General features: G+C 40.0%; 2 protein-coding genes across 2 annotated transcripts in view; both read left to right on the top strand.

Moving 5' to 3' along the window:
* The window catches only part of Trim2 (tripartite motif containing 2), a 79,757-nt gene extending 75,738 nt beyond the window's left edge, over positions 1–4,019 (top strand). The window contains exons 11-12 of the mRNA XM_042701691.1: positions 679–819; positions 3,213–4,019. Coding sequence (XP_042557625.1) covers positions 679–819; positions 3,213–3,365 — 294 coding nt within the window. The 3' untranslated portion in view covers positions 3,366–4,019. The remainder of the gene's footprint in view (positions 1–678; positions 820–3,212) is intronic.
* Positions 4,020–12,914: 8,895 nt separating this feature from the next.
* Mnd1 (meiotic nuclear divisions 1) overlaps positions 12,915–27,460 on the top strand; it is a 41,969-nt gene continuing 27,423 nt past the window's right edge. Inside the window, exons 1-4 of the mRNA XM_042701769.1 lie at positions 12,915–12,983; positions 17,891–17,956; positions 20,875–20,932; positions 25,158–25,306. Coding sequence (XP_042557703.1) covers positions 12,981–12,983; positions 17,891–17,956; positions 20,875–20,932; positions 25,158–25,306 — 276 coding nt within the window. The 5' untranslated portion in view covers positions 12,915–12,980. The remainder of the gene's footprint in view (positions 12,984–17,890; positions 17,957–20,874; positions 20,933–25,157; positions 25,307–27,460) is intronic.

The following is a 27,460-nucleotide window of genomic DNA, read 5'->3' as shown; positions in this document are numbered from 1 at the left end:
CAAAAGAAGCTCAGGGAAAGCACCCAGGCCCAGAGCTAAAGCCCCAGGATCAGCAAAATAAAAACAAACAAAAAATAGAGCCATTTAATTTAAGGCAGAAAGAACAATCTTGTTGAAAATTATAGCTCTACTCAGATAACACCTAATACTTCTTCTTTTTTTTTTTTTTTAAATCTGTCGGGGGTAGTAGGCTTGAACTCTGGGCCTGAGCGCTGTCCCTCAACTCTTCAGCTCAAGGCTCCCTCTCTACTGTTTGAGCCACAGCACCATTTCCGGTTTTCTAGTGGTTAATTGGAGATAAGAGTCTCACAGATTTTCTTGCCCAGGTTGGATTTCAAAAGCCATCCTCAGATCTCAGCCTCCTGAGTAGCTAGGATTACAGGCATGAGCCACCAGCACTTAGCTAACACCTAATATTTCATAGTATTTAATAATTTATAACATTTTTCACAGAGGTATTTAATAACCAGATGTAAACCCTAGAAAACAGAAGGGTGAGTTAACAAATGATAAACTTGACATATATGTAAATATGGGTCCTGTTTTGTAGATTATTTTTTGTTCTTTTCTGAGATGTCTTAAATCACAAGTCTTATATGAAAGTTCTGCTCAGATGGGTATTATACAAATCTACAATGTTGGGTCAGTTGTTTTAAAAGTCTTAAATATTTCACACAGGTGTTTAATCAGGAAGGCGAATTCATGTTGAAGTTTGGCTCAAATGGAGAAGGAAATGGGCAATTTAATGCACCTACAGGTGTAGCGGTGGATTCCAATGGGAACATCATCGTGGCCGACTGGGGGAATAGCCGCATCCAGGTACGTTCAGATGCTAAGGCACATGGTTGGTGTTTGACCTCACACTGGGCTATTTTCCCTTCTTTGTTGGTTAGGCATAACCAGATAAATAATCTCAACAGAAGGGCCAAACTATTCAAGGTACAGAAGACAAAAGGCCACCAATTACCATTGCCAGCATGAAATCGAATAATTCAAGAGTTATGTAGTATGGATATTTCATCCACATTAAAATTCAAGAGAAAAATAAAATTCAAGAGATACATTTTTAAAAAAAGATACACTACTATTTTCACAAGCCTGTAAGTGAAAATTACCATTTCCCTTCATGTGACTATTATAGACAATAATCACAGTGGTTGTAATAATAACCATGAATTTGTCACCAAGAAAACCTTACAAATCTTTATATCAAATTACAGTAACATATCAAGTTGTCATTTGTGTTTAATACTACTACAGAGGACCTGGGAAGGTGGTTCAGTGCTAGAATGCTTGCCTTGCATGCATGAGGCCCTCGGTTCAATTCCTCAGCACCACATAAGCAGAAAAAGCTGGAAGTAAAACTTAGTAATATGCAGTGACTATCATGTTTTCCTTTAAAATCCCATGTATTTTGTTCTATGTATTTAAAAATATTGTATTAACCCACTGGTTCAAAAGGAAGTTATAAGGAAAAATTTGAAACATACTAGACTGAAGAAAATATTATTTTTTCCAAATTTCATCTGTAAATAAAAGCATGTAAATATTTGTAGAATTTAGCAAAAGTGCTGAGAGTGAAATCAATAGCATTAAAGGCTTATGTCTGACAACTTAGATGAAAGGGGTGATTCATCAGAAAGCACAAACTCCACAATGACCCAATATGAAATATTTTGAAAAGCCCTTAACTATTGAGGAATTTTAGTACCTAATTTTAAAGCTCCTCAAAAACAATACCTAAACTGGGCATGGTGATACATGTCTGTAGTCCCAGATACTCAGGAGGTAGAGGTAGGAGATGGCAAGTTTAAGGCCAGCCTGGGCAAAGTGAGCAAGACCCCATTTGTCAGATAACATATACATACAAGAGATGGGGCATAGCTCACGTCGTGGAGTGCCTGCCTCGCACGCTCAGGGTCCTGGGTTTGATCCACAGATGGTTTCACTTTAGAATTATACTGAATATGTAAAGAATCAGGGCCAAATTTATATAAGGACATTTCCCAACTCATTTCTGAAGCCATGATACTGAAAACAGCCTTATACCAAAGGAAAATTATAAAGGAATGATTCCCAAGAATACACAGTGGACATTACAGAATTCTTAACAAGATATTAACAAATAGAATTCAGCAATAAAAATCTCTGTATGAACAAGTGGGGTTTATTCCAGAGATCAATGCAGGGTCAATATTTGAAAACTCACTAGGTCCCACCACAGTGAAAGTCTAAAAGGAGAAAAATCATATGTACATATCAATTGATACAGAAAAAAATGTGATAATGTTAAATATCCATTCATGACAAAACTCTCAGAAAATAGGAATAGAGTATTTCTTAACTAGATAAAGAACATATATGGGCCAGGCACTGGTGGCTCACATCTGTTATCTGAGCTACTCAGGAGGCTGAGACTGAGGATTGTGATTCAAAGTCAGTCCTGGCAAAAAAGTAGAGCTGTGGTTCAAGTGATAAGCACTAGCCATGAGACAGCACCCAGGCTCTGAGTTCAAGCCCCAGGACCAGCAAAAGAAAAAGAATAAAAAAAAAAAAATCTATGGAACCACCTATTCTGCATATTTAATGATAAAAGTAAACATGTTCTTTGTAGATCAGGAACAAGGCAAGGCTATCGGGAAGTTATTGCTGGAAGTTTTAGTCAACAAAATAATAAAAGAAAGGAAAATAAAAATCTTGCAACTTAGAAAGGAAAAAAATCTTAAAACTGTGTACTTGTAGGCAACATGATTATTTGCATGAAAAAGGCCAAAAATAGCTATTTAAAAATCCTGGAACTAATAAGTGAGGTCAGCAAAATCCCAGAATACGATATGAACTAAGAACCAAGTCTATGTGGGTGCTTGTGGCTCATATCCATAATCCTAGCTACTCAGTAGGCTGAGATCTAAGGATCCTGCCGAAACCCAGTGCAAGCAGAAAAGTCTGTGAGACTTTTATCTCTGATTAACCAGAAAAAAAAAAAAAAACAACAAAAAACCAGAAGTGGAGGTGTGGCACAAGTGGCAGAGCAATAACCTTGAACAAAAAAGCCAAAAGAGATCACAAGGCCCTGAGTTTGAACTCCAATCCCCATCCCGCCCCAAAAAGAATATTAGTATCCAAGCGCTTTAAACTTGTACTTCATCACTTGATACTAATGGTCTGTAATGTTCTAACTTCTATTATGTTCTAACTTCGTATTTCTGCAGGTTTTTGATGGGAGTGGATCATTTTTATCCTATATTAACACATCTGCTGACCCACTGTACGGCCCCCAAGGCCTGGCCCTGACTTCGGATGGCCACGTTGTGGTTGCAGACTCTGGGAATCACTGTTTCAAAGTCTATCGGTACTTACAGTAAACACGGTCAGCTGGACAACCCTTCACAGAGGTCTCGCACGATAAACTGGAGCGGACTTTTCCACGTGGGACCAGAATATCCGTAGACGTTTCATGCTCGAAGGAATCTTTGAAGAACTTTCCAAGCTTATTTCTGAATGTAACAGTTTCCTTAAAAAACTGCTTATTCAATTTCCATAACTTACTTTTAGGGTTTAAAAAAAAACACACATCTCTTCTACGGAATCTATATATAAACTGCAGTTTTACACCTGTGAACTATTGCTTATAGGACAGGGATTTATGTTGTTAAACTAATTTTTGCAAGTCCAATGTTAGACAACTAGCTGATGTAAAGATCCTTGCTAGTCCTGTGAATGGTAGCCTTTGCACAGCGCTTCCAAAAACAAAATCTGTGATAGTTATTTATTTAACCCAAGTCACAGGACCCAGGGAATCTTCTAACCTCACTTTTATAGTAGGTATTACTCTTGTGACCTTTTTTGAGGGGTTATAAACAACTATATATGAGGTACTTTAGAAAAAAATACATAAGGCTGTCTGTCCTGCAAATTCTTCCAGCTCTGATCCGTAGTAGGCCTCTTTCATTGAGCACTTATTTGTGCAGAAGTTGGGCATGGTGGCTCACACCTGTAATTGTAGCTACTCAGAAGGCTGAGATCTGAGGATTACGATTTGTAGTCAGCCCGGACAGGAAAGTTGATGAGAATCTTACCTCCAGTTAACCACCAAAAAGCTGGAAGTATAGCTGTGGCTCAAGTGGTAGAATGCCAGCCGTCAGTGAAAAGCTAAGGGACAGAGCCCAGGCCCTGAGTTCAAGCCCAAGTATCGGCACAAAAAAATTAGTGCAAACTTTTCAACCTTTCTGGATTAATTCAAAAATCTTTCTTATGTGTTTCTTTCATCTTCTCTTTCTTGCTCATCTTTTGTCAGAAAACAAAATACCTGAACTTCTTGTTGCTTTGACAAGCATATGACAAAAGGAGACCTTTTGGTCAAAACAGATCTTTTAGCTAGCAGGTTGATGTGAACTGGAACGTAATCAAGCAAAAGTCAGTCATATCTTATATGCCATGCTTTTATGTGTCTTTCCTCTTCCACTTCATGAAAGCGAAAGCTTTACTTCCTGTACAATGTCAGCATATGTAGTAGGATGCCAGTATCCTAGGACAGAGAGCCATGAGCAGCCCTTTGGAGACTCATGGTGTCAACCAAAGGCTTTGATTGATTAATGATTCCCCTTAAGAGTAAGTGGTACCAAAGTTCTGTCATCTGGAGAGCATTACAGGTAAGGGCATGTTATGATTAATTATCATTGTTTAATGGGTAGTAGAGGCATTAAGGGGCTATGTGTACATGGTTAGGGTAAGATAGAATGTATCAAATTATATATATAAATATATATGAAAATATGAATTCTTAGTGTATTGAAATAGGTAGCACTCTGAAAGAAGCATTGTCCATTCATTCTTCAGCACCTTCCTTCACTAATGCAGTTTAAAGCTGTCCCTGTGGAGTAAGCCCTAAGGCAGGTTTAATTTTTGACATTTTCCAGGGATAATTTTCAACCATTTCAAAAGCCCTTCTGGCTTTGAAAAAGAAAAAAAAAAGGAAGAAAGAAGGAAGAAAACAGGTTAAAAGAAAAATGGAACTTGAGGTTTATTTAATTTCAACCAAGTATAAATGCATTTTGAGAAATGTAAAGAAAAATTTAAATAATTGTTCATCTGTCATTGATACTGTAAACCAAGCTGCGATATTTTTCCACTCTTTGATTTTCTACTCAGTTCTACCAAATAGGAAATCATGGTTGACATTTTAATAATGACTAAAATTTTTTCCATTGAAAGCACCTTAGAATTATCCTATAAGAAAGCATCTCCCCTATGTATTAATATAGGAATGTGATGGTTTGCTTATTAATTTAAAACTCAGTCATTCTTTATATAAGGATTTTTTAATCTTGAAAGGACATCTAGCCTCTTCAATTTGCCTTTTAAATTTATTATGCCCAAATGAACACCTGAAAAATAATTTCAGGAAGATTTCCATTTAAGATCAGCATTTTTCTTTAAGTTAGGTAGAGCTCTCAAAATACTTGAGCCTATCTGTAATAAAGTGACAAAATTGAATAATATTTAGAATGTCAAACTAAGACATTGTTATCTAATGTCACTGAAATAAGTCTTTGGATTTATTTGTATTGTTATTTTGATTGGTGTTGGGGATTGAACCCAGGGCCTCATACATGCTAAATATGAGTTCTGCTTCTGAGCTATATTGGGAGCCCAAGGCTCTGAACTTAAATGTTCGTATTTACAGAAGGCCTACTAAGGGTCCAGCACAGTTGTAGGTACTGGGAATAGAATGACTCCTAAAACAAGCAAAAGTTCCTGACTCCTTTGTCATTTATGTCCCCATAAGGGAGTTTCATCGTGCCATTTATTAGATTTCTACCTGAAAGATAAGATAGACTCTCCATAGTTCCTGGACTGTTTAAATGAAGGCTTTTTAAATTGGTTAATTTTATTTCCATTAGTAAAAATGGCTTCCAATTTAGACATTCTGTTGCAGACTATTAGGCATTTTGTTTTTCAGTGCTGGGGCTTGAATTTCAGACAATGCTATACAAGCGCTTTATCACTGAGATATAGTCCTAAACGTACTGATTTTTAAAACTTTTACCTGAAGAATTTTTTTGCACATTGAAATATTTGTGAACTTAAAAACTTATGAATCATTTAGCTATCACAAGTCATACTTATCAGACTAGATATCCCCAAAGTAGACTTAGCATGGATCTGAGGGTGTTTTCTTTTTGGTTGTTGTGTTGTTTTGTTTTTTCATTTGTCACTACTGGCCCAAACTGGAATGAAAAGCATAGTTTGATCTGTCTTTTCCCACTATCTGTGACTAAGACACATGCTATGGGCACTCTGGGAAACACTGTAGTTTCCCAAAAATTACATAATCATATCTATTAAAATTTAGGTACCATTTATACCTGGAGACATGTGCATTTACTGTATTTCTTAGTCAGCATTTGGGGGGAGTGCTGCTACTAAGATATAAACAGACCAGACTTAAGTGAAATTCTGTCACATTCTATAGAAAATGGTTTCTGGTAAACTGAGAGGAGGATATTAAAATCAGGCTTTTTTTTTTTCCTGGACCACCATTATTGTTTGATTTCTCTCTGTCAAGTGTATAGAACCTGTCATAAATTCATGATAAGTAGCACTGAGAAAAATCCTCATTCAAATTTCCCATGGGCACTCATGGCAAAACATTACCAGTTAGGATTCAAAAGGTCAGTGACAATTCATTCTCTCCCGATACAAATCTCTCCTGCTGGACAGGGGGGAGGTAAGTCACTTGACTATCTACAAACACATGAGTAAAAATCCTTTCTGACTGTTGGCATTTTTTAAAACAATAGGTGGTACTTTGATGAAACTTTACTCCCTATAACTAAACAAATCCCCGAATTGCTTTATTTTAATTTACTCTATGACTAGATTTGAGGCAAATAAATATGTCTGATCCATCAAACCATTGCACACTTGCTTCTACTAAATATACAGGGTATGTCCTAACATGGAATTGACTGGAATAACAGTGCATTAGCAAATAGCTGTGGATGGTTAACATGGATGCTTTTGTGATATGTACTGAGTAGGTTAGAGAACCTAGCAAATGAACACAGGGAATGGACTTCCAAATAGATCTTTTTGTCTATCTGGACTGTGATGTCCTCTCTATTCACTAGCTTCTGGGAAGGAAGGGGGTGGGAGGTGTTTTTAGTTGACTGAGAAAACATAAGACAGGGTCTGGGAATGTGGCTTAGTGGTAGAGTACTTGTCTTGCATGCATGAAGCCCTGGGTTTGATTCCTCAGTACCACACATGCAGAAAAAGTCAGAAGAGGTGCTGTGGCTCAAGTGGTAGAATGCTAGCCTTGAGCAAAAGAAGCTCAGGGACAGTGCCCAGTCCCTGATTTAAGCTCCCAGAGCTTGCAGAAAAAAAAAGAAAAAGAAAACATAAGACATTTCCAGGTAGGACAAAATGGAAGCTATTTGATGCAAACCTTATCTCTAATTTTCCCTAAAACTGGAAGTCATAATAAACTGTTGCTTTCTGTACTTGTTGCAGGGTTTAGAATTGTTTTAATATTTTTGATAACTAGGAATCTATTATTGCCATAAAGGAAACAAAGTGCCCATTAAAGCTTTGTTTGGTTTAAATAAAAAGAAATTGGTTTTGTTTTAAATGACAGTAAGCTACAAATCATGATGCTAAACTTTCTAGAGATGAACTGTGTGGCAGTGGTTGTGTGGTCTGTTTGTGGAGAATGTATGAAAGCTATGAATTCATATTCTAGACTAGTTAACAAATTGGCTATGTTGTCCCAATGAATGTACAGCACTTCCATTAACTTTTAAAAAGCAACACAGCCTTAAACTCAATGCTTTTGCTTTATGACATGGAATGTTCTGTCATCAACAAAGTGTATTCTTGTAATAGAATTCTTTATATCTTCCTCAGTTCCATAGCCTTTCAATCTTATGTATGAGTATGAAGGGTTTTATGCTTCCTTTGTTCTTTTCAGACTTTGTACATTCCATCTTTATAGGTCTGTTCCCTATGCTTTGTGTATAGAACACTAGTCTTGTGCTCTCTGACACTGATACTAATACAGTCTCATCATTTGTTCTTTTATGAATCAAAATGCTGACTGCCTATTTAAAGAAAAGAATGAACGCCGTGCATCAAAGTGTTTGTACGTTCGTAGCTACATATGTACCACAGTATTGTGGATGCTTTAGTCTACAATGAAACTTTAATTTTGTCTTGAAACATAGGAGAAACAAGATTCATGTGTATATCTTTACCATGCACAGAAATCTCATTGCAAAATAAAGCCTGTTTTCTCCATTTCTAGGATGAATGTTTATTTCTTTAACAGATTGTTTCCTAACTTAAAAGGGAATGGAGGAATGTTCTAGAACATGTGGAAGACAGCAACATTTCAAATCGTGTTTCTACTAGTGACAAAAAGCTGAGTAAAATTTCCGTTGGTTTTGTTGCTAATCGTCTGTTAGCACTTAGGAAGTGTATCTTTTTATCAGGTATTTGGAAAATCTAGACACATGTGGAGTGTGTGTCCTTAAAAAGTGGTAAAAATAGATCAAAGTCACTAGCCTTATAACTCAAGGAATTTCAAGATAGAGACCTAGCTGACTTGCAGATATATTTCTAGTTGGTGGAGGACTCTAGAAGGCTCTCATTATAAACATTACTTTAGAACCCAGAATTTAGTGATACAGAGTTCATTACAATAAAAATTTCTAGATGAGGGACTGGGAAGGTAGCTCAGTGGTAGAGCACTTGCCTTGCATGCATGAGGCCCTGGGTTCGATTCCCCAGCACCACATAAGCAAAAGAAAAAAAGCCGGAAGTGGCGCTGTGGCTCAAGTGGTAGAGTGCTAGCCTTGAGCTGAAGAGCTGAGGGACAGCGTTCAGGCCTCACAACCGGACCCCACCCCTGCCCCCCCAAAAAATTTCCAGGTGATATCAAGCTACTAGTCATCTATATCAAGTTAATAGAACCACCTGAAGAATTATGGACAGTTATCCTGGGCTTCCGTTCCTGAGGGAGCTGATAGTAACTATTGTGTTTTGTTTTTTTGTTTTTGGGTCTGGTCATGGGGCCTGAACTCGGCCTGGGCGCTGTCCCTCAGCTCTTCAGCTCAAGGCTAACGCTCTATCACTTGAGCCACAGCACCACTTCCGGCTTTTTTCTTTTTGCTTATGTGGTGCTGAGGAATCGAACCCAGGGCCTCAGGCATGCAAGGCAAGCGCTCTACCACTGAGCCACCTTGCCAGCCCTGATAGTAACTATTGTGTTGTATCTCTTTCAAGAAGTTTGGTGTGTGCTGCTTCTCAAATTCAAAAAGGCATTTCTTGAATATAATCTCTGTTCATAAGATCCAAGTTTTCATTTTAAAGCCCTTTATTTATAGGCCAGTATTTTCCCCCACAATCTTAAGTGGTGTTTTGAGACTTGGTTGCTGGTTGTTTTATCTTCCTATGAAGGAATCTTAAATAACTCTTAGGGATTGTAAACACACCATTGATTTGGTTTGCATATTTATATGTTTGCATACAACCATTTCCCCTGCTATGTTTGTAGAACTTCAAGTCTCTGATTTGTATTTTACTGGATGAGATTGAACTGTTAAGTATCCTCTGTGAACTATAAAGTATTTATTTTCTTGAAGGATTAAAAACCATCCAGAGTAGAATGGAACTCTGAAAGAGGTGACCTTGTCATTGAAGGAAAGATAAAATAATAGAAAAATACCAACCATGACACCAGGAATTAAAGATCTTGAATATTAATATTATTGAATCCTACTTATACTATATTACACCCTATCTCATTCACTTACCATGATTTTTACCTAATCAGGTACTGCTACTATTGTGAGCTCTTTGGGAGGTTTTCAGACTGAAAAACAGTGGGGCACTCCATAAGCCATTTGACCCAGGTTTTTTAGTTCAGCGCATTTTTTCCCAAAGCCAGCAACATCCCTCTCCAGAACAGTTTGATGAAAGCTGCAGCTTGTTACTGCAAGGAGACGGGCAGGGCGTGTGAAATCCAACCTGTGCCCATCCTGTCTTCTCTGAACCTGCAGTCATGAACAATTGTCTAAGAAGTTGGGGTACACCAGACTTTCCACTGAGTGGAGAGGATTCAAAAAGTTGAATCCTTAGGCTTGTACTATCTCAAAAACTTACAGTCTGGTTGGTAAAACAGACTAGACTCTTAAAATAGTTTTGAGCTGCTTTTGTAGTCACTTGTTTAAAAACTACATGATGCATATGGCCCACAAGTGAAGAGCAGAAAAAAAATAACAAAATAGCAAAAATAAAAATTGTTTAAGCACTTGCTTAGCATGCAAGACCCTGGGGTGATACCTAGCACCCTTTTCTTCTTAAAATAGCTGGGGCTGGGAAGTTGGCTCAGTGGTAGAGTGCTTGCCTTGCATGCATGAGGCCGTAGAGTTTGATTCCTCAGCAACACATAAGCACAAAAAACTGGAAGTGGCACTGTGGCTCAAGTGGTAGAGCGCTAGCCATGAGCTGAAGAGCTGAGGGACAGCACCCAGGCCGAGTTCAGGCCCCATGACCAAATAAAATAAAATAATAAAAAAAAAAACCCCAAAAACCTATAGTCTTTTTTTTTTTGGTCCAGTCGTGGGCCTGAACTCTGGGCCTGGGCGCTGTCCCTCAGCTCTTCAGCTCAAGGCTAGCGCTCTACCACTTGAGCCACAGCGCCACTCCCGGCTTTTTTCTTTTTGCTTATATGGTGCTGAGGAATTGAACCCAGGGCTTCATGCATGCAAGGCAAGCGCTCTACCACTGAGCCACATTCCCAACCCCCTATAGTCTTATTCTACTGGAATGAGACAAATTAGTGATAATAAATAGGACCAGACTTATAATTTATGTACCCTAATGCAAAACAAAAATGCAAGGCCTCTTGTTCAAGAGGTGTGGAAAAGGCCTACTCCTGTAGTTTTCCCACTTAACAGAGATTTTTTTGTTTGCTATTTTGCCCCAGTCCCATTGATGTGAATACTGACGCTCATGGACACCTGGACTCTGCAACTCTGCTTCCTTAAAAATAAAAAAGCCAAGAGAGCATAGGTCATCCTGGAAAGAATGACTATTTCAGTATGGTGAGACTGGGGAAAGCACAAAAAGAAATGATGGGGGGCTGGGAAGGTGGCTCAGTGGTAGAGCGCTTGCCTTGCATGCCTGAGGCCCTGGGTTCGATTCCTCAGCACCATATAAGCAGAAAAAAAAAGCCCGAAGTGGTGCTATGGCTTAAGTGGTAGCATGCTAGCCTTGAGCTGAAGAGCTGAGGGACAGCGCCCAGGCCCAGAGTTCAGCCCCCATGACCGGACCCCCCCCCCCAAAAAAAACATGATAGGATGAGTCAGGATTACAAAGAGAAAGGATTAATATCTAAAACATATAAAGAGCTAAAAAAAAAAAACCCACCAAAAGAGCAAGTAATCCAATTAACAAATAGGAAAGTGAATAGACAGTTCTCAAAAAAATATATATAAATGGCAAATACACAAGGAACTGTTCAAATACAAAGAAATGCTAGATGGTAGTTACAATACCCAAATTCATAAGTATTTAGATGTTTTCATTCTTAAAACTGCATGCATATTATATACTACATATCAATTATATGCCACATCTGCCTTCTGGTTTAAAAATTGTAGAACTTGGAGAATCTGAAGACATATAAATGATAATATACAAGATTTTTCAATTAAGGAATTTTGAGGATTACTATTAGGAAAGCACTACCCCACTATTACATTTCTAATTTAATTCTAAAAATGTTATTTCTAATGAAGTAAAAAAAAAATTCCCTTCATTGTTCAGCTGAAAACCCTATCTAATTATCCTTAAATCAACCTGAGCTGGTCTCCTTAAGTACCTTGTTTATCATCATTTGTTGACTGTCATTTGTCAGTACCAAAATGGCCTAGTCCTTGCCATAGAACTAGGTTTAGTATTGAAGGCGAAATATCGATAGACAATCAGAAAAGGAACACAAGGTGCTATGATGAAATTGTGCCCAGAGGGCAGGAAGCAGCCTGCTTGTGAGATGGACATAGGGTGAAACAGAGGGCGAGTTTCTGGAAGCCATACCTGAGCTGGCGAAAGGACAGGTGGGAGTGAGCCGGGCTTTCAAAGCAGAGTAAGTCAAAGCTCCTCAGACCTGCAGCTCACCAGGACAGTTACTAAGTTTCTTGTAATTTACTAGACGTTATTCTACTCTAAAGCCCAGAACCTGCTTCAGGTGTATCTTGACCGATGACTGAAATTCACTGTAAGAGGTACTATTTTTCCTAGTAAGTATCGAAGCGTTTATGGATTTGCTGCCTACTCAGTATTTTACAGATATCTCCCGTATCATCCATTGTGTAACAAACTGTAGGAAAAAAAAAATAATGGAACTGTGCATTCAATATACTCCTTATTTCGTTTTCATAAGCACTACAGATTCTTATTTTGGATGCCACTATGTATGTCCTAGCAAAATCCTTACTTTAAAATAGCTCAAAACAGATGCACTGTACTCACAGCCTGACGTGGGGTTGTAGCCCCTTTGTGCAACCACTTAATAAAAAAAAAAGAAGTCTCATTCGACATAGAATGAGGAAGAGGAACCAGCGGATCTGTGACCCAATGCCAGGGGAAATGAGCAGGACGGAGAAGCGAGGTCCCCTCGCCCTGGGCCCCGCCCCCGCGCCAGGCCCCGCCTCCCCCGCCAGGCCCCGCCTCCCCGCACCAGGCTCCACCCCCGGATAAGGCTCCGCCCCTTCCCCTCCCCTCTGGCTCCGGCCAGGCGGAGCCGCCAGAGGTCGCTGTGCGCTTTGCAGCTGCGGACCAACCGCCTCCCGGACTTCCTCCTCTTGCCGCCCCGCCCCAGGCGGTAGTTGGCGCCAAAATTAAACCCGCCCGAGCCCACCCCGCTTCTCGCCCCGCGCGCCCGCCCCGCCGCCGGAAACCTTGCTGCCCGCACCATGGTAAGAGCTGGGGCTACGGTCCGGGCCTCCGAGCCCGAGTGCGGGACGAGCGGCGCCGTCTCGCGGCCCCGGGCCAGCCGGCTCTGAAGTAGCGCGCCGGAGACGTTCGCGAACGTGACCCGAGAACCCCGGGGTCACGTCGGGGCTGTCCGAACCGGGGGCGCGCTCCACGCCTCGGGGTTCGGGTGCCCGAGACACAGACCCCCCTCGTAGGAGCGGAAAGACCGGGCCGGAGGTCGGCGCCCCGAAGCGGGTCGTCCGCCGCTTCCCCTCGCAGTGCCGCGGCGCCGGCCTCGGAACCAGGGCTGAGCCCCACTTCCACCCAACAGGGCCGGGCCTGAAGTAGGCCGGCCGAACTCAGCCGCCGCCTGTGGGAGAAGCGGGGCGGGGCCGGGGCGGGGCCCTGGGCTCCCCCTCCCCCTCCCCCTCCCCCCAGTAGATCATCTGTGCTTCCCCCCCCCCCCCCCCCCCCCGCTGCGGATGGCTGGCCGCGCACGAGCTGGTCTTCTCGGGTGCACGGAATGAACCCCCCCCCCCCCCCCGCAGACCCTGAAGGGTTAAAAGGCCCACGAGGGCCCCTGTCACCCTCCTCCGGGTGACCTTGGCATCTTGCTACCCCTCCGATCGTTTTTCATAGACCTCCCCACGTTTCATGCCTTTCTCCCGGCGGCTTCTGTTGGCAGAGAATCGATGTCTAATTAAAGTGGGTCCAAGATTTTAATATCTTAATTTAGTTAAGTGGCCGTTATTTTGCCGAGCTAATGGTGGGCCCAGCTCAGGTTGTATGGTATTTATTTGAAGATCCTCGCCCAGCTGTAATTATAACTGATAACGGCTTCTCTGTGGTTAAGCTAGCCACCCCAGCCACCTGGGCGGAATGTGGCCTAAGGAGCCGCAGGACCAGACTTCAAACGAAAGTGCTACTAGACTCGTAGTTATCGTATTTCTGTTTGTAGAGCAGCTGGTGTAATATACCTGACAACTGAGAAGCCTGCATCTTGAATTGGGAACCTTTTTCCCTTCACCGAATTCTCTTATGAATCTTCATGAATCTTATGAATCTTCATGAATCGCCTAATATGATTTATTGTGCTATTCCCTCTTCTCACATGTTTCTGATCATGAAGCATGAAACAACAACAAAAAGCCTTTATATATAGGTATTTGCTAAATGTGGTCAGTTGGTTTAATGTTAGGTTTTGACTTCTTTCCTAGTTATGGGTTAACAGCTTTTGACTTGGTTGTGCTTGTTTGGTTAATGGAAGTCCAGGACTCTGTTTTTGGAATTAGAAAATGTAGAACTGTGTGATAACATCTACTTTTTATTTTTTTTTTTAAATTTTGTTGCAATGATCAACAGAGCTGGTAGAAATTCTGTACCTCTTTATTGTATGTAGCTCCTTATAGACACTCCATTTGGGTGGAGATGATTGTTGCTTTGTTTTTGTCTGCTGTGGGGCTTGAATTCAGGGACTGGGTGCTGTCCCTTGAGCTCTTTTGCTCAAGGCTAGCTCTCTACCACTTAGAGCCTCTTCTGCCTCTTCATTAATTGGAAATAAGAGTCTCAGAGACTGCCCAGACTGGCTTTGAATCACAATCCTTAGAGCTCAGCCTCCTCAGTAGCTAGGATTGCAGGCAGAAGCCACCAGTGCTCAGCCTGGTTTAAAATACTTTGACCAACTATGAAGCATTTTGCATCTCCTCACTGTTTTGATGGTATCCCCAGCTCAATACTATCAGTTTTTCCTAGTGGCTGGCCTCAGACTTTGGTCCTCTCATCTCCATCTCTCAAGAAGCTGGAATTACAGTACCCACCATGCCCAATCATGCGGGCTCTTATGGAGAACAGGAGGGCTTTCCAAAAACTGTTGATAGCATACTTATAATTTATAATAGCTATAATAAATGCTAGGAGGTTTTCTGGTACAACTTTGGGATCTGATGCTGCCACATACTAAAGTGGAATGTTCACTTGCTTACATCCAGAGATCTGGATTCTAGAATGAGAGAGGCAGGGCTCTTAGCTCTGGGGTACAGTGAAAAGCTTGGAGATTTTTAAAAATATGCCTCCCCAGGGCTCATCTCAGATTCTGCTTCAGTTCATAAAGGAGAAACTTTGTGGGCTTAGGCATCAACATTTTTAAAGTTTCTGAAGAGCGACACCCACTGGTGTTTAGAAATGATGTGTGGAACCTTCTACTGAATGTGATTTTCTTGCTTGCTTGGTTCAGATTCTCTGGGAGACCCATAGGGAGCAGGACTCTCCTACTCTAGCCTTAGGGTTAGTGTTAGAAAACAGCTCTACATGGCATCCTGGGACTTGCCTCCCTGCTGGAGATTTCTCTGATTTCTCTCTGTAAGTAAGGCCATAGATGGTTATCACAGAATGCCCTATTATTAATTTACTCTGGATTGTATGTATGGGAGTGTGGTGGGTGTTTGGGGCTTGGGAACCTGTGCAACCTCAAATTTTAAACTTGGGAGCCTTAGATACATGATCCTGAAACTCAGGGCTAGCCTTGGTGTCTGCAGTGTCTAACCTGTTGTACAAACCCCTGGGAAGGCAAAGGCAATTCTTGATCTCAAGAAGTTTTGCAGTCTGCTGAAAGACAGCTAAATGACATCTGTTCCTTCATTGTAGTCAATAAGTTGATGAAAGTGTGTCCTAGAAACACATGCACAACCTGTGAACTCAGCTCAAGAAGTTCTGGAGAGACAGCGCTTCAACTAAATGTTGAGAGACCTTGTGCAGTGCTGCATAGGCCAGAGGAGAGGTGGTCTGGATAAAAGAATACATTTTTAAAGGTCACAAAACGATAGCGTGATATGTGTAGAGAATTACAAATAGCTTTTGTATTATAACCCAAGTTACCTAACTGTTCTCGTGGGAAGACTGAGGTGGAGAGTTCATGTGAGTGGTGACCGGGCCCTATATGTGGAGTGCTTGGCTATTTGTCATGATTGGGGCCACAGAAAGATTTGAAGCAAGGGAGAGGTGTCCAAGTTTGTTTTTTTGAAGTAGGAATGTGGATTAAGAATGAGACAAAGAGCGCCCCCCCCCCCCCCCCCAGGCTCTGGTGATGGCTCACGCCTGTAATCCTAGCCACTGGAGGCTGAGACCTGAGGATCTTGGTTCCAAGCCAGCCCGGGCAGAGTCCTCGAGACTCTTCAATGAACCACTAGAAAATCAGAAGTGGTGCTGTGGCCCAAAGTGGTAGAGTACTAACCTTGAGTGAAAAAGCTCAAAGACAGTGCCCAGGCCCCATGACTGACACTCACTCCCTCCTCCCCCTTCCCCCCCCTCCCCCAAAAAAAAGACAAAGGTGTACTTTAGGTAATTGGAGACATATTGTGGGAGGCAGATAATGAGTGTCTGAACCAAGGTAACAGAGATGAAACAAGCAGGATAGATGACAGAAATAGACACTAAATTGACAAAAGCTGGTGACTGGATGAATGTAGGCAAAGAAATGGAAGCTGATTAAGATTGTCCTTTTTCACTCGTGTTTTGGCCTTGCTGAAAGATAATCCTTTTTAGTTTGGAGCTGAGGATTTATCTGAAGGTTAAGGTCATTTCTGTGTAAGTGCTATAAGATGTCTGTATATTGAACACTGAGGCCTGGCCATGTCCTCACCTCTGTGACAGGGTAGACTCCAGTGGGGGGCTATAGCATATAGACCCCCTACCAGATGTCCATGGGCTGCCCTGACAGGCTCCCTCTAGCTTGGGTTCTGAGGAAGCCAATGAGACCACACAGCCAAGGTAACTGACTAGCCACCTAAGTATGGCAAGGGTAGAACATACATGGCAAGGGTAGAACATACACCTTGCCTCCTGAACCCTCAACTTGCTTGCAGTCTCCCACATCACCCTTGTCAGATATTGCTAATCGATCCAAGTTCTTAGTAATGAAGGAAGCCCAGACACGGCAAACTTTACTCCCCTTCAACCTAGAGCTTCAAGCATATGTTTTTTGGAGTTAACGCATCATGTGGGGCCAGTTTGGCTTCCTGACCTAAAGACTGTTCATGAAGGACAGGGCCATGGCTGAGCTCCTACAGAGAAAGATATGGGTGCAGTGAGATGGAAGGGCCCTGGTGCAAGTGCTGGAGCGCTGGGGTCTTTGAGGGTGTCCATGCACCATGTGAGCTCAACCTGTGTGTATGGTTGGCATAGATACTGAAAGAACAGCAGAGTGTCAGAGGAAAACCAAACGTTGCATTGGGGATATCATATGCAAACTATAAACTAGTTATTTTTAGAAAAAGAAGCAATGAAGGCACCTTGGATGACTCTTAGGATTCTAGCACAGGTTAAAAAAAAGATGGTATGTAACTGAGACTGAGATGTAGAATAGCAGGTTTGGGAGGAGGCGTAGGAGTGAAGAGTTCATTTCTGATGATCTCAGTTTGAAGTCTGTCCAGCAGGCTGGTAGATACATGAGATTGAAGCTCTGGAGCACACTCGGGGCCAGATGTAAAGATCTGCGGTCTCAGCACATGTTAATTAGAGTGATGAAAGCAGATGAGATCAGAGAGGAGGTGTGAGACAGCCGGGCGCTGGCAGCTCACCCCTGTAATCCTAGCTGCTCAGGAAGCTGAGAGCTGAGGATCAAAATCTGAAGCCAGCCAGGACAGAAAAATCCATTAAGATTCTTAGCTCCAATTAAGCACCAAAAAAGCTGGAAGTGGAGTTGTGGCTCAAGTGGTAGAGTGATAGCCTTGAACACAAAAGCTCAGGGACAGTGCCCAGGCACTGTGTTCAAGCCTTAAGAGTGGTATACGTGTGTGCATGTGTGCGCCCCTCAACTCCCACAGTAATATTTTAGATGTTTAACACCACGTTGTTTTAAAGTAATGTTTCAAAAAATATATAGCATTTACATCTTTTTACTTTTGTGCTTTAGTCAAAGAAAAAAGGACTGAGTGCAGAAGAAAAGAGAACTCGTATGATGGAAATATTTTTTGAGACAGTAAGTTGTTTTCCTTAACATTTTAGTATTTTGTATAATTTTCACATTAAATATATTTTCACAGTATATTGTCTGTTTTCACGTGAAATAATGTCCAATATTAAACTTGGTCTCTTTGTTAGCCATCTATATTGACCAATTTCTTGAAGGATAGATAAAATTCTACAAACGTTTGAGGAACAAAAAGAATCCTATCCCCTTGTTGGTAGTCTTTTATCCAGACTGCCCTATATACTGACCCTAGAGTTATTTTCCTGAAGCATATATCTGATTGTGTCTTTCCTGTTTGAAAAAATAATTGCTGTGTACTCACTGAGTGCTGCTAGATGCCAAGTACAGTTAAGCACTTTGTGTACATTATCTGATTTCAACCTCCTGTCAGCCCTAAAAGGTCTGTATGTTTGTAACTTCCTCTTTTTACAGGTGAGGGCTCCTGAGACACAGTTTCTAAAAAGCCAGTCCTAGCTCTTAAAAGAATTCAAAAATACCGTCTCGTTGTATTGATTGATCTGTCAGTATAACACATACATGATGGTACACAGGCCTCTTTAATATATTCCAGACATTTGTGCCTGCTACTAACAGGAAATAAGGTTAAAGTTTCAACTGGTCTCTGTGGCAGAGTCAGGGTTCAAACCCAGCGCCTGAGCGGGCCTGTTCTCTCCACCATGCTGCTCTATAGTGGCCTTTCTTGGTTACAGCTTCAAATCCAAACAGTCCATATCTAAACAAGTTAACTTTATATGGCTAGGCAACACCTTTTACGTACTGTCCCTAAACTGCTGGCTACTTGCACAATGTACAGATGTGAAAAAGATGAGGAAAAGAGGTAAAATATTAAATTGGTAAAATTTCCTTACATTTGGTCCTTAAAGCCATTGGGAACCCGAATAGGGAGGCAAATTGATGAAGTTTATATGTGAAAATTATGACAATTTCTTCTGCTGAGATGAAATATTATTTTTCTGTGGTTTTGGAGGAAGAAACCTAGTCTTAATTCTTTAATTTCCACAAGGCAGTGGAAATCTGAGGAGAGTAGCCAGTGAAGTTATTACATTCTTTAGAATATTGTTGCCTCAAATATCAAAATTGGCTGTTTGTGACTGAAAAATGTTAAAATTGGCCCCTAACAACAGAGAGATACTAGAGACTAGATATTAGATACTGAATACTGGTAGCCTAAAGATTGTTAATAATCTGAGTTTTTCAGCAAAGTTCCGAATTCTGTTGATTGATTTCAGTTAATATATTCCTGTTCCTTTTTCTACATTGCAGCTTAATAAGTTGCTGCTCATTTATTCCATTAGTTTTTTTTATGTAATTGAATAAGTATAGATACATTTGAGAAGAATAGTGGAGATCATTTTATTTATTTATTTATTCATTCATTCATTCATTCTCCCATGAACGGGATATAGTAGGTAGTCCAGCATCCAGACTGATGCTCATAAATATTAGCTCCTTAACAATTCAAAGTAAATCAACATATGAGGTACAGTGGAAAGAATGAATTCTGTGATTCAGAGTTTGGAATCTAGATTCAAATTTGATTGTTACTGGCAAGTAAAAATTTCATTAAAATCAAATATGGCTATTCCAGCATTGGCTAGGTGTGAAGAGTGGTCCCCTTTTAAGGGCATGTCATGAGAGCATGAGTATGATGTAATGTTAAATTGTGCAGAATCCAAGAAAACATTGCAATATGATCATAGATATTAACAGATGAGTAGGATCACAAATGGATATTGGTTTATGGTCTGTTTTCTCAGTTACCTACAGTGAACATTGGAATCAAATTAGAAAACAAACTGACAAAGTGCCATATATTATGTTGCCTCTAATCATAAATGATTCATCCACAAGGTTTTGGAAATCTTTTCAAAAACCTAAAAGTTTTTTTTTTTTTTTAATCCAGCCATCAATATTTTTGGCTATACTTCAAAGAAATGTTATATATATAGCACCAGGACTTTGTCAAGTATTTGTTTTGCAAAATATTTTCTTCTAGGCAGTATTCGTCTCTTCAGTTTCTTACCAGTACCCATTTGGATGAGCAGAAGTTTTTAATTTTTTGAAGTTTAATTTCCATCCAATTGAAGTTGCCTTTTCAAGTTTATTTTGAAAGAAATGGTTCCCAGATTTCCATAACAATAATCACAATATTTCTGTTCTAATTACCGAATACTTTATTCTTTTTAAGCAATTTTGCTTTCATTATCCAAGTTATTATCCAAGGCTTATTACAAGTAGAAGGAAGTATTCAGCAGATATTTTCATGACCATCAGATTAAGTATTTTCCTATAGGATTTTTTTTTCTTCCAGATAGGGTCTTGCTATGTTGCTCATGCTGGTCTCAAACTTTGTGCTCAAGTGATTTCCACTGTTCCCTGCTATGGTCTCTATTTTCTTATGTTTTTTTTTTTTTTTGTCGGTCATGGGGCCTGAATGCTATCCCTGAGCTCTTCAGCTCAAGGCCAGCACTCTATCATTTGAGTGCCACTTCCGGCTTTTTTTCTGCTTATGTGGTGCTAAGGAATCGAACCCAGGGCTTATGCATGCAAGGCAAGCACTCTACCACTGAGCCACCTTCCCAGCGGTCTCTATTTTCTTAAATCAGAGTTTCAGAGACTCTAATGATCTCATGTTTTCTACTTCGATGGACAGATGTTCTTTATGTTCCAATCTCCACACACTTTAAACAGCTGTATGATCATGGAAACATCTGTTCATTTAAGTTCTATAGAAGGTATTGAATGAGGTAACCCTAAAGTTTCTTCTAATCTTAAAATTCTTATGGCATATTCATTTGCTGGCATAGTTTCTTAGTACAATGTTTCATGAACATAATCATGGCAAATATAAATACATAGTAGAAAAGATGTGATTTTTATTTTTCCCCCCCAATGCTTTTAAACAGAAAGATGTATTTCAATTAAAAGACTTGGAGAAGATCGCTCCCAAAGAGAAAGGCATTAGTAAGTACCCAAGATATGCTGGGAAATACCTGTCATCTTTTCTGCAACCATCTTTTCCTTTATGGAAGGCATAAGTTTTCTAGAGGTGGAAAATGTAGATGATGTCTGTTGGCCATGGCCATAAGTCTTGTGTTGGAACATGTATTCTAGAAGAATTGAAAGAGAAGACATATGTGCATATACACGTATGTACACAGAAAATACACCTCAGTCATCTGTCATAAATTCACACACACTTTGTAATAAAACCAATAGAAATTCATTTTCTCACTGTTATGAAGACCATAAGTTTGAAATTAAGGGGTAGACAGGGCTAATTCCTTCAGAAGCTTCCCCTTCCCTTCCTTTCCCTTCCCTCCCCTCCCCTCCCCTCTCCACTCCCCTCCATTCCCCTTTCTTTTCTATTCTTTTTCTTCTCTCCTGGCTTCTAGTTGATGCCAGAGTACGTGGCTGACCTCCTATCCTTTGTTTCATATTCCAATGGCCTTGCCCTCTGTTTTTCTCTTTCTCTCACCCTCCCTCCTTCCCCTCCTCCCAAAAGGATGCATGCCATTGGCTTTAGAACTTACTTTAAGTACAAGATGATCTCATCTTGAGATTGTTAACTTGATTTTTAATTATATTTGTGGCTTAGTTAGACTTTCCATTGCTGTGACAAAATACCTGTCAAGGCAACTTAGAAGGAAGAATTTATTTTTGCTCACAATTGCAGGGGTTTTAGTCCTTAATTATAATAAATTGTATTATAACTGGGGAATTACTCTAGGAAGAAATTAAAATGGACATTAAATGTGAATATATACTTTGGTACATAGAAAGTTAAGAATTGTTTATGATTTCAGTCATCTGTGAAATGTGATTTTCTTTTTGTCCCTCTTGGGACTTGAACTCTGGGCCTGGGCACTGTCCTTCAGCTCTTCAGCTCAAGGCTAGTGCTCTACTACTTGAGCCACAGCACCACTTCCGGTTTTCTGGTGGTTTTTGGAGATAAGAGTCTCTCAGACTTTTCCTGCCTAGGCTGGCTTTGAACCGTGATCCTCAGATCTCAGCCTCCTTAGTAGCTAGGATTACAGGCGTAAGCCACTGGCACCCACTGAAATGTGTGATTTACAGAACTTTTCTTTTGTTCCTTTGTTTGGTTGTGGGGCTTGAACTCAGGGCCTGGGCACTGTCCTTCACCTTTTTTATTCAAGGCTAGTGCTTTACCACTTTGAGCCACAGCTTCACTTCCAGCTTTCTGGTGGTTAATTGGAGGTAAGAGTCTCATGGACTTTCCTCCCTGGGCTTGCTATGAACTGCAATCCTAAAATCTCAGCCTCTTGAATAGCTAGGATTACTGGCATGAGCCACCAGAATCCATGTATTTTCAAAACTTTCTGATTTCCTTTTTTTTGAATAATTTTTATTGAGATTAAGTGATTACATAAATTTCACATACTTCACAGTATTGTATGATAGTGATACTTAATTAAAGTCACAAACATTTTAACCTTCAAAAGGCAAATTGGGGGCTGGGAAGGTGGCTCAGTGGTAGAGCACTTGCCTTGCATGCTCAAAGCCCTGGGTTTGATTCCTCAGCACCACATAAGAAAAAAGCCAGAAGTGGCGCTGTGGCTCAAGTGGTAGAGTGCTAGCCTTGAGCTGAAGAGCTGAAGGACAGCGCCTAGGCCCAGAGTTCAGGCCCCACGACCCAAAAAAAAACAAACAAAAGGCAAATTGTCAATAATTTGGTCTATAAAGTGTGTGAATTCTATAAGCTTTGACAATACAACTATATCTTCTTCCACATCAGGTGATATGGACATTTCTTTCCTTTTGCTTAGTGTTAGCTGTACCCTTTTTCCCTCTCATTCCCTCCCTCCTATTGCTGCCCTTGAGTTGTTTAGTTCATTTTCATCAATGTCCAGTGCAGCTGGGCCCCTCTGTTGTGTATTTTCCCATTTCCCTCTGATTCTGTGCCCTTCTAGTTTCCCTCAGATGTGCATAAACACACACACACACACAACATATGAGGTCAAGAACATGGAGTCATTTAGAAATTATATGCCAAATTATCATTTAGAACTTATATGCCAAATTAAGTAGATGTCTTTTGTTTCTTGAGTCCTGTTTATTTTGTCATATTTCCTTGCATTTTGGATTTAGCATCCACGTATCAGGGAGACCATGTGCCGTTTGTCTCTGATCTTGGCTTACCTCGCTCAAAATGATTTTTTTCTAGTTCCATCCATTTCCCTACAAATGCCATTATTTTGTCCTTTCTAATGGCTGCATAATATTTCATTGTATACAGATACCACAAGTTTTGGATCCATTCATCTGTAGTGGGGCATCTGGGTTGTTGCCATATCTTGGATCCATGAATGGTATAGCAATGAACATGGAGGTGCATGTGTCCTTGTATCCTGATTCCTGTTGCTCAGGGTAAATGCCTACGAGTGGTATGGCTGGGTCATAGGGAAGCTTTCTGAGGTACCTGTAGACTGCTTTCCAAAGTGGTTGTATTAGTGTATATTCCCTCCAGCAGTGCAATGGGGTTCCTCTGCCTCTGCTTCCGCACCAGCATTTGTCATTGGCTGACTTTAGGATGTTGGCCATTCTGACTGGGGTAAGGTGCTATCTCAGGGTTGTTTTTATTTGCATTTCCTTTACAGCCAGGAATGATGAACATTTCATCGTGTGTTTCTTTGCCATTTTTATCTCTTCTGAGAAGTCTCTCCTTTAATTTCCTTGTCCATTTAGTAATTGGTTTGTTGGGTTTGGGAGGGATTAGTTTCTTGAGTTCCTATATATAATGGATATTAGCCCCTTGTCTGATATATTGCTGGTAAATATTTTTTCCCAATTAGCTGGCTGTCTTTCTAGTTTGGTAGCCATGTCTTTAGCTGTGCAGAAACTTTATTTTAAGGTAGTCCCATTTGTCAAGTCTCTCTCCAATTTGTTGTGACTCTGGGACTCTGCTCAGGAAGTTCCTGCCTGTGCCTATAAGTTCAAGTGTCTCCTACTCTGTCCTGCAGTAGTTGCAGAGTTTCAGGTTTGATGTTAAGGTCTTTAATCCATTTTGAGTTGATGTTAGTACATGGTGACAGGCAGGGGTCCACTTTTTCTGCATGTGGCCACCCAGTTTTCCCAGCACCAGTAGTTGAAGAGGCCATGTTTCTTCCACTTTGGCTAACTTTCTGATTTTCAATCTTAACCCTAACTATAGCTCCTACTTCTCATGTTTTTTATTTATTGTTAATTTTTCATGGTAACTTTGTTTTTGTTTTCTTAGTAAAAAGCAATATATCTTCATTGTTGGGAGGTGGGGTACAAAATAAGCAGAAAAAAAGAAATAGAGAGTAGTGGCTCATGCTTGTAATTCTAGCCATTGAGGCAGCTGAGATCTGAGGATCACTGTTTAAAACCAGCCTGAGGCAGGAAAGTCTTATATCCAATTAACTACCAAAGTGCTCGAAATGGAGCTATGGTTCAAGTAGTAGAGCACCAGCCTTGAGCACAAAAACTCAAAGGACAGTGCCCAAGCAATGAGTTCAAGGCTCAGGACTAGTGCCAAAAAAGAAAAGAAAAGAAAGAAATAGAAATTGCTTATTACTTCCATTCGGCCATCTGAAGATAGCCTCTATCAATAGTAGTATTTTATATATATGTATACATATTATATATACTTATATTAATATGTATAACATTTTCTCCATGTCATTAGGTATTATTCTCTTATAAATTATTTCATAGTAGCTTTTAAAGTACAGTTATTTGATTGATTTTCAACTTTTTGTGTACTGAAAATACTTTAACAAACATCCCTATAAAGTGAATTTGTTCTTTTTAACTTGTGACAGCTTACTTGAAATTTCATCATTATTTTCTGATTTTTCCATAAATCACAAGTATGAATCTGAAATTTTAGATACATGGTGCAAATGTCTCCGTCCCTGTTAAGGGTATCCATTTCATGGATCCGTTATTATATCTTTTCAGATTTTCTAATCAAGATGCTGTATTTCTTTATTTTGTTTCACATGTCCTTAATTAAGGGGGAGGGGTTGAAATTTTCTTATCAGCCATGCATATTGTATTATTTTGTTTTTATTTTTAAGAGTTCCTTATTTATGAACTTATTAACTCTTGATGTGTAATATGTTTTATAAATGCTTATCCAGTTACTTGTTTTGCATATTTATGGTGTTTCTTAACGTAGAGTCTTTAAACTTCTCTCTCCTAGCTGCTATGTCCGTAAAAGAAGTCCTTCAGAGTTTAGTTGACGATGGGATGGTTGACTGTGAGAGGATCGGAACTTCCAATTATTATTGGGCTTTTCCAAGTAAAGCCCTTCATGCAAGGAAGCGTAAATTGGAGGTTCTAGAATCTCAGGTAAGCTACCACAAGTTAAAAAGAATAGATTTGCTTTGTAACAGAGATTTGTTTCATTAGATTTTTAACAAGTTTTTATTTTCGTACAAAGGGTTTTTGCGGTGGTACTTTACATATGTATATATTGTACTTTGATCAGATCAACTCCTCTATTGTTTTTTTTCTTACTTTGAAAGTGATTTTCTAGACTTCGTGATCTACCTCATTTATTTATTCATTCAGAGTGGAGTTAACTGTAGTAGGATAGTAGAGCAAGGGAGGGGCTGAAGGAGGATTAGTAAAGTAGGCAGCAGAGGCCACATTTTAAAAACCCATTTGTGGTATGATTAGGAATGTGGACCTACTTGAAAAGGATGGAAAGCTAGTGAAAGCTTTTAGCAGAGAAAGTATATGATGATAGATATAGTATATCGGTCATCAGATGTACTTTCTGAAAGCCATATAAAGAATGGATTGAAGGATGAAGTCTAGTATCCAAAAGAAGAAAAAAAGAAAAAAAATCAGATTACTGTAGTTAAAGGGGTAAGAAATAGAGAGCTGGGTAACGGTGGTTCATGCCTATAATCCTACCTATTCAAGACGCTGAGATCTGAAGACCATGGTGTGGCAGGTCAGGCAGACAAATCCAAGATATTCTTATCTCTAATTAACCAGAAAAAAGCCAGAACTAGTGGTGCAGTTCAAGTGGTAGAGAACCAACCCTGAGGGAAAAAGCTGAGCAAGAAAAAACAAGAAGTCTTGAGTTTAAGCTCTGATACTTGAACAAACTAAATAAAGAAATAAGAATGAGAAATCACCTCTACCTACTAGGATGGCTACATCAGAAAAAACAGGAAGTAAATGGCAGCACATGGCTGCAGTCCCAGCACTTGGGAGACTGAGGTAGGAGAATTACAAATTCAAGGCAGCCTAGCCCTGTCTCAGAAAACAAACAAATCAACAACAAAAATCCCAGAAAAATATCAAGTGTTAGCAAGGAAGTGGGGAAATTATAACCTTTATGCACTATTGATGGTACTATAAAATGGTATGAACAAGAAAGCTAGAATACTTGGAATTTCCAGTTTCTATACTATACATACTAACTAGATGGGAACTTTCTTTTGATTAAGATTAATGTCGTATGTCATTTCCACCTATTTAGTTTTAATCCTTGTTTTTTCTACGGGCAACATATAGTTAGGTCTTGCATTTTATATAATCTGATTAGCTTTGTCTTTAGTTAGGCTGTTCAGATGCTTTATATTCAGTAACTGTTAGTGTAAATATGACAAGTCATCCATTTTATCTCAGTTTTTAAGTTTTCGTTTTTAATTTTTTAATATTCTGGATTTCTCAGAACACATTTGCATAAGTAAGAGGTTGACAACCTAAGCCAAATTTGCCACAAGCATCACATCAATTAATTGCTGTCAAAATACTTCTCTCCCAACTGGTCTAAGAGTTGACTTCAGCTTATTTTATGACACACCCCTAACTCCACTCTCATTTAGAAGCCAGAGGTCAAAGCTTAATCTGATACACCTGTTTGTAAGTCAAAGTCAAGTCAGAGGTGAATACGTAGGTCTTGAGTCTCCTGTTCTAAGCCCTCTGTAGTAATCATAGTTTCACTTCTCAACTAGCTGCAGAATCTTGAGAGTTTTACTGAAGTTTTTGAAAACCTTTTTCTATTTGTGAAAGACAAGTTATCCTTAAAAGAGTAAGTATGTGGTTCCATAGACATTCTTCACATGGTAGCTACACATTCAGCTAGGTCAGTACTCACCTAGGAGTATATACTATAAACCTCTTTGTTCAATCCAGTCATAACAAATATTTGAGGGTCTGCTGTGTGAAAACCATTTTTCTGCATTCTGAAGGTGATCAAAAGTAGAAGTTAAGGTCTGTGCTTTATAAGAAAGAACTTGTAGGGCTGGGAAGGTGGCTTAGTGGTAGAGTGCTTGCCTAACATACAAGAAGCCCTGGGTTTGATTCCTTAGTACCACATACACAGAAAAAGCTGGAAGTGGCGCTGTGGCTCAAGTGGTAGAAGTGCTAGCCTTGAGCAAAAGAAGCTTGGGGACAGTGCCCAGGCCTTCAGTTTGAGCCCCAGGACTGGCAAGAAAAGAAGGAAGGAAGGAAAAGAGAGAGAGAGAAAAAAAAAAGAAATAAAGA

Source organism: Dipodomys spectabilis, unplaced genomic scaffold, assembly GCF_019054845.1.
Source record: "Dipodomys spectabilis isolate Male_0828 unplaced genomic scaffold, ASM1905484v1 ptg000297l, whole genome shotgun sequence".
Taxonomy (NCBI): Eukaryota; Metazoa; Chordata; class Mammalia; order Rodentia; family Heteromyidae; genus Dipodomys; species Dipodomys spectabilis.
Note: the sequence above shows the minus strand (reverse complement) of the source record. Positions and strands in the feature narration are given on the sequence as shown.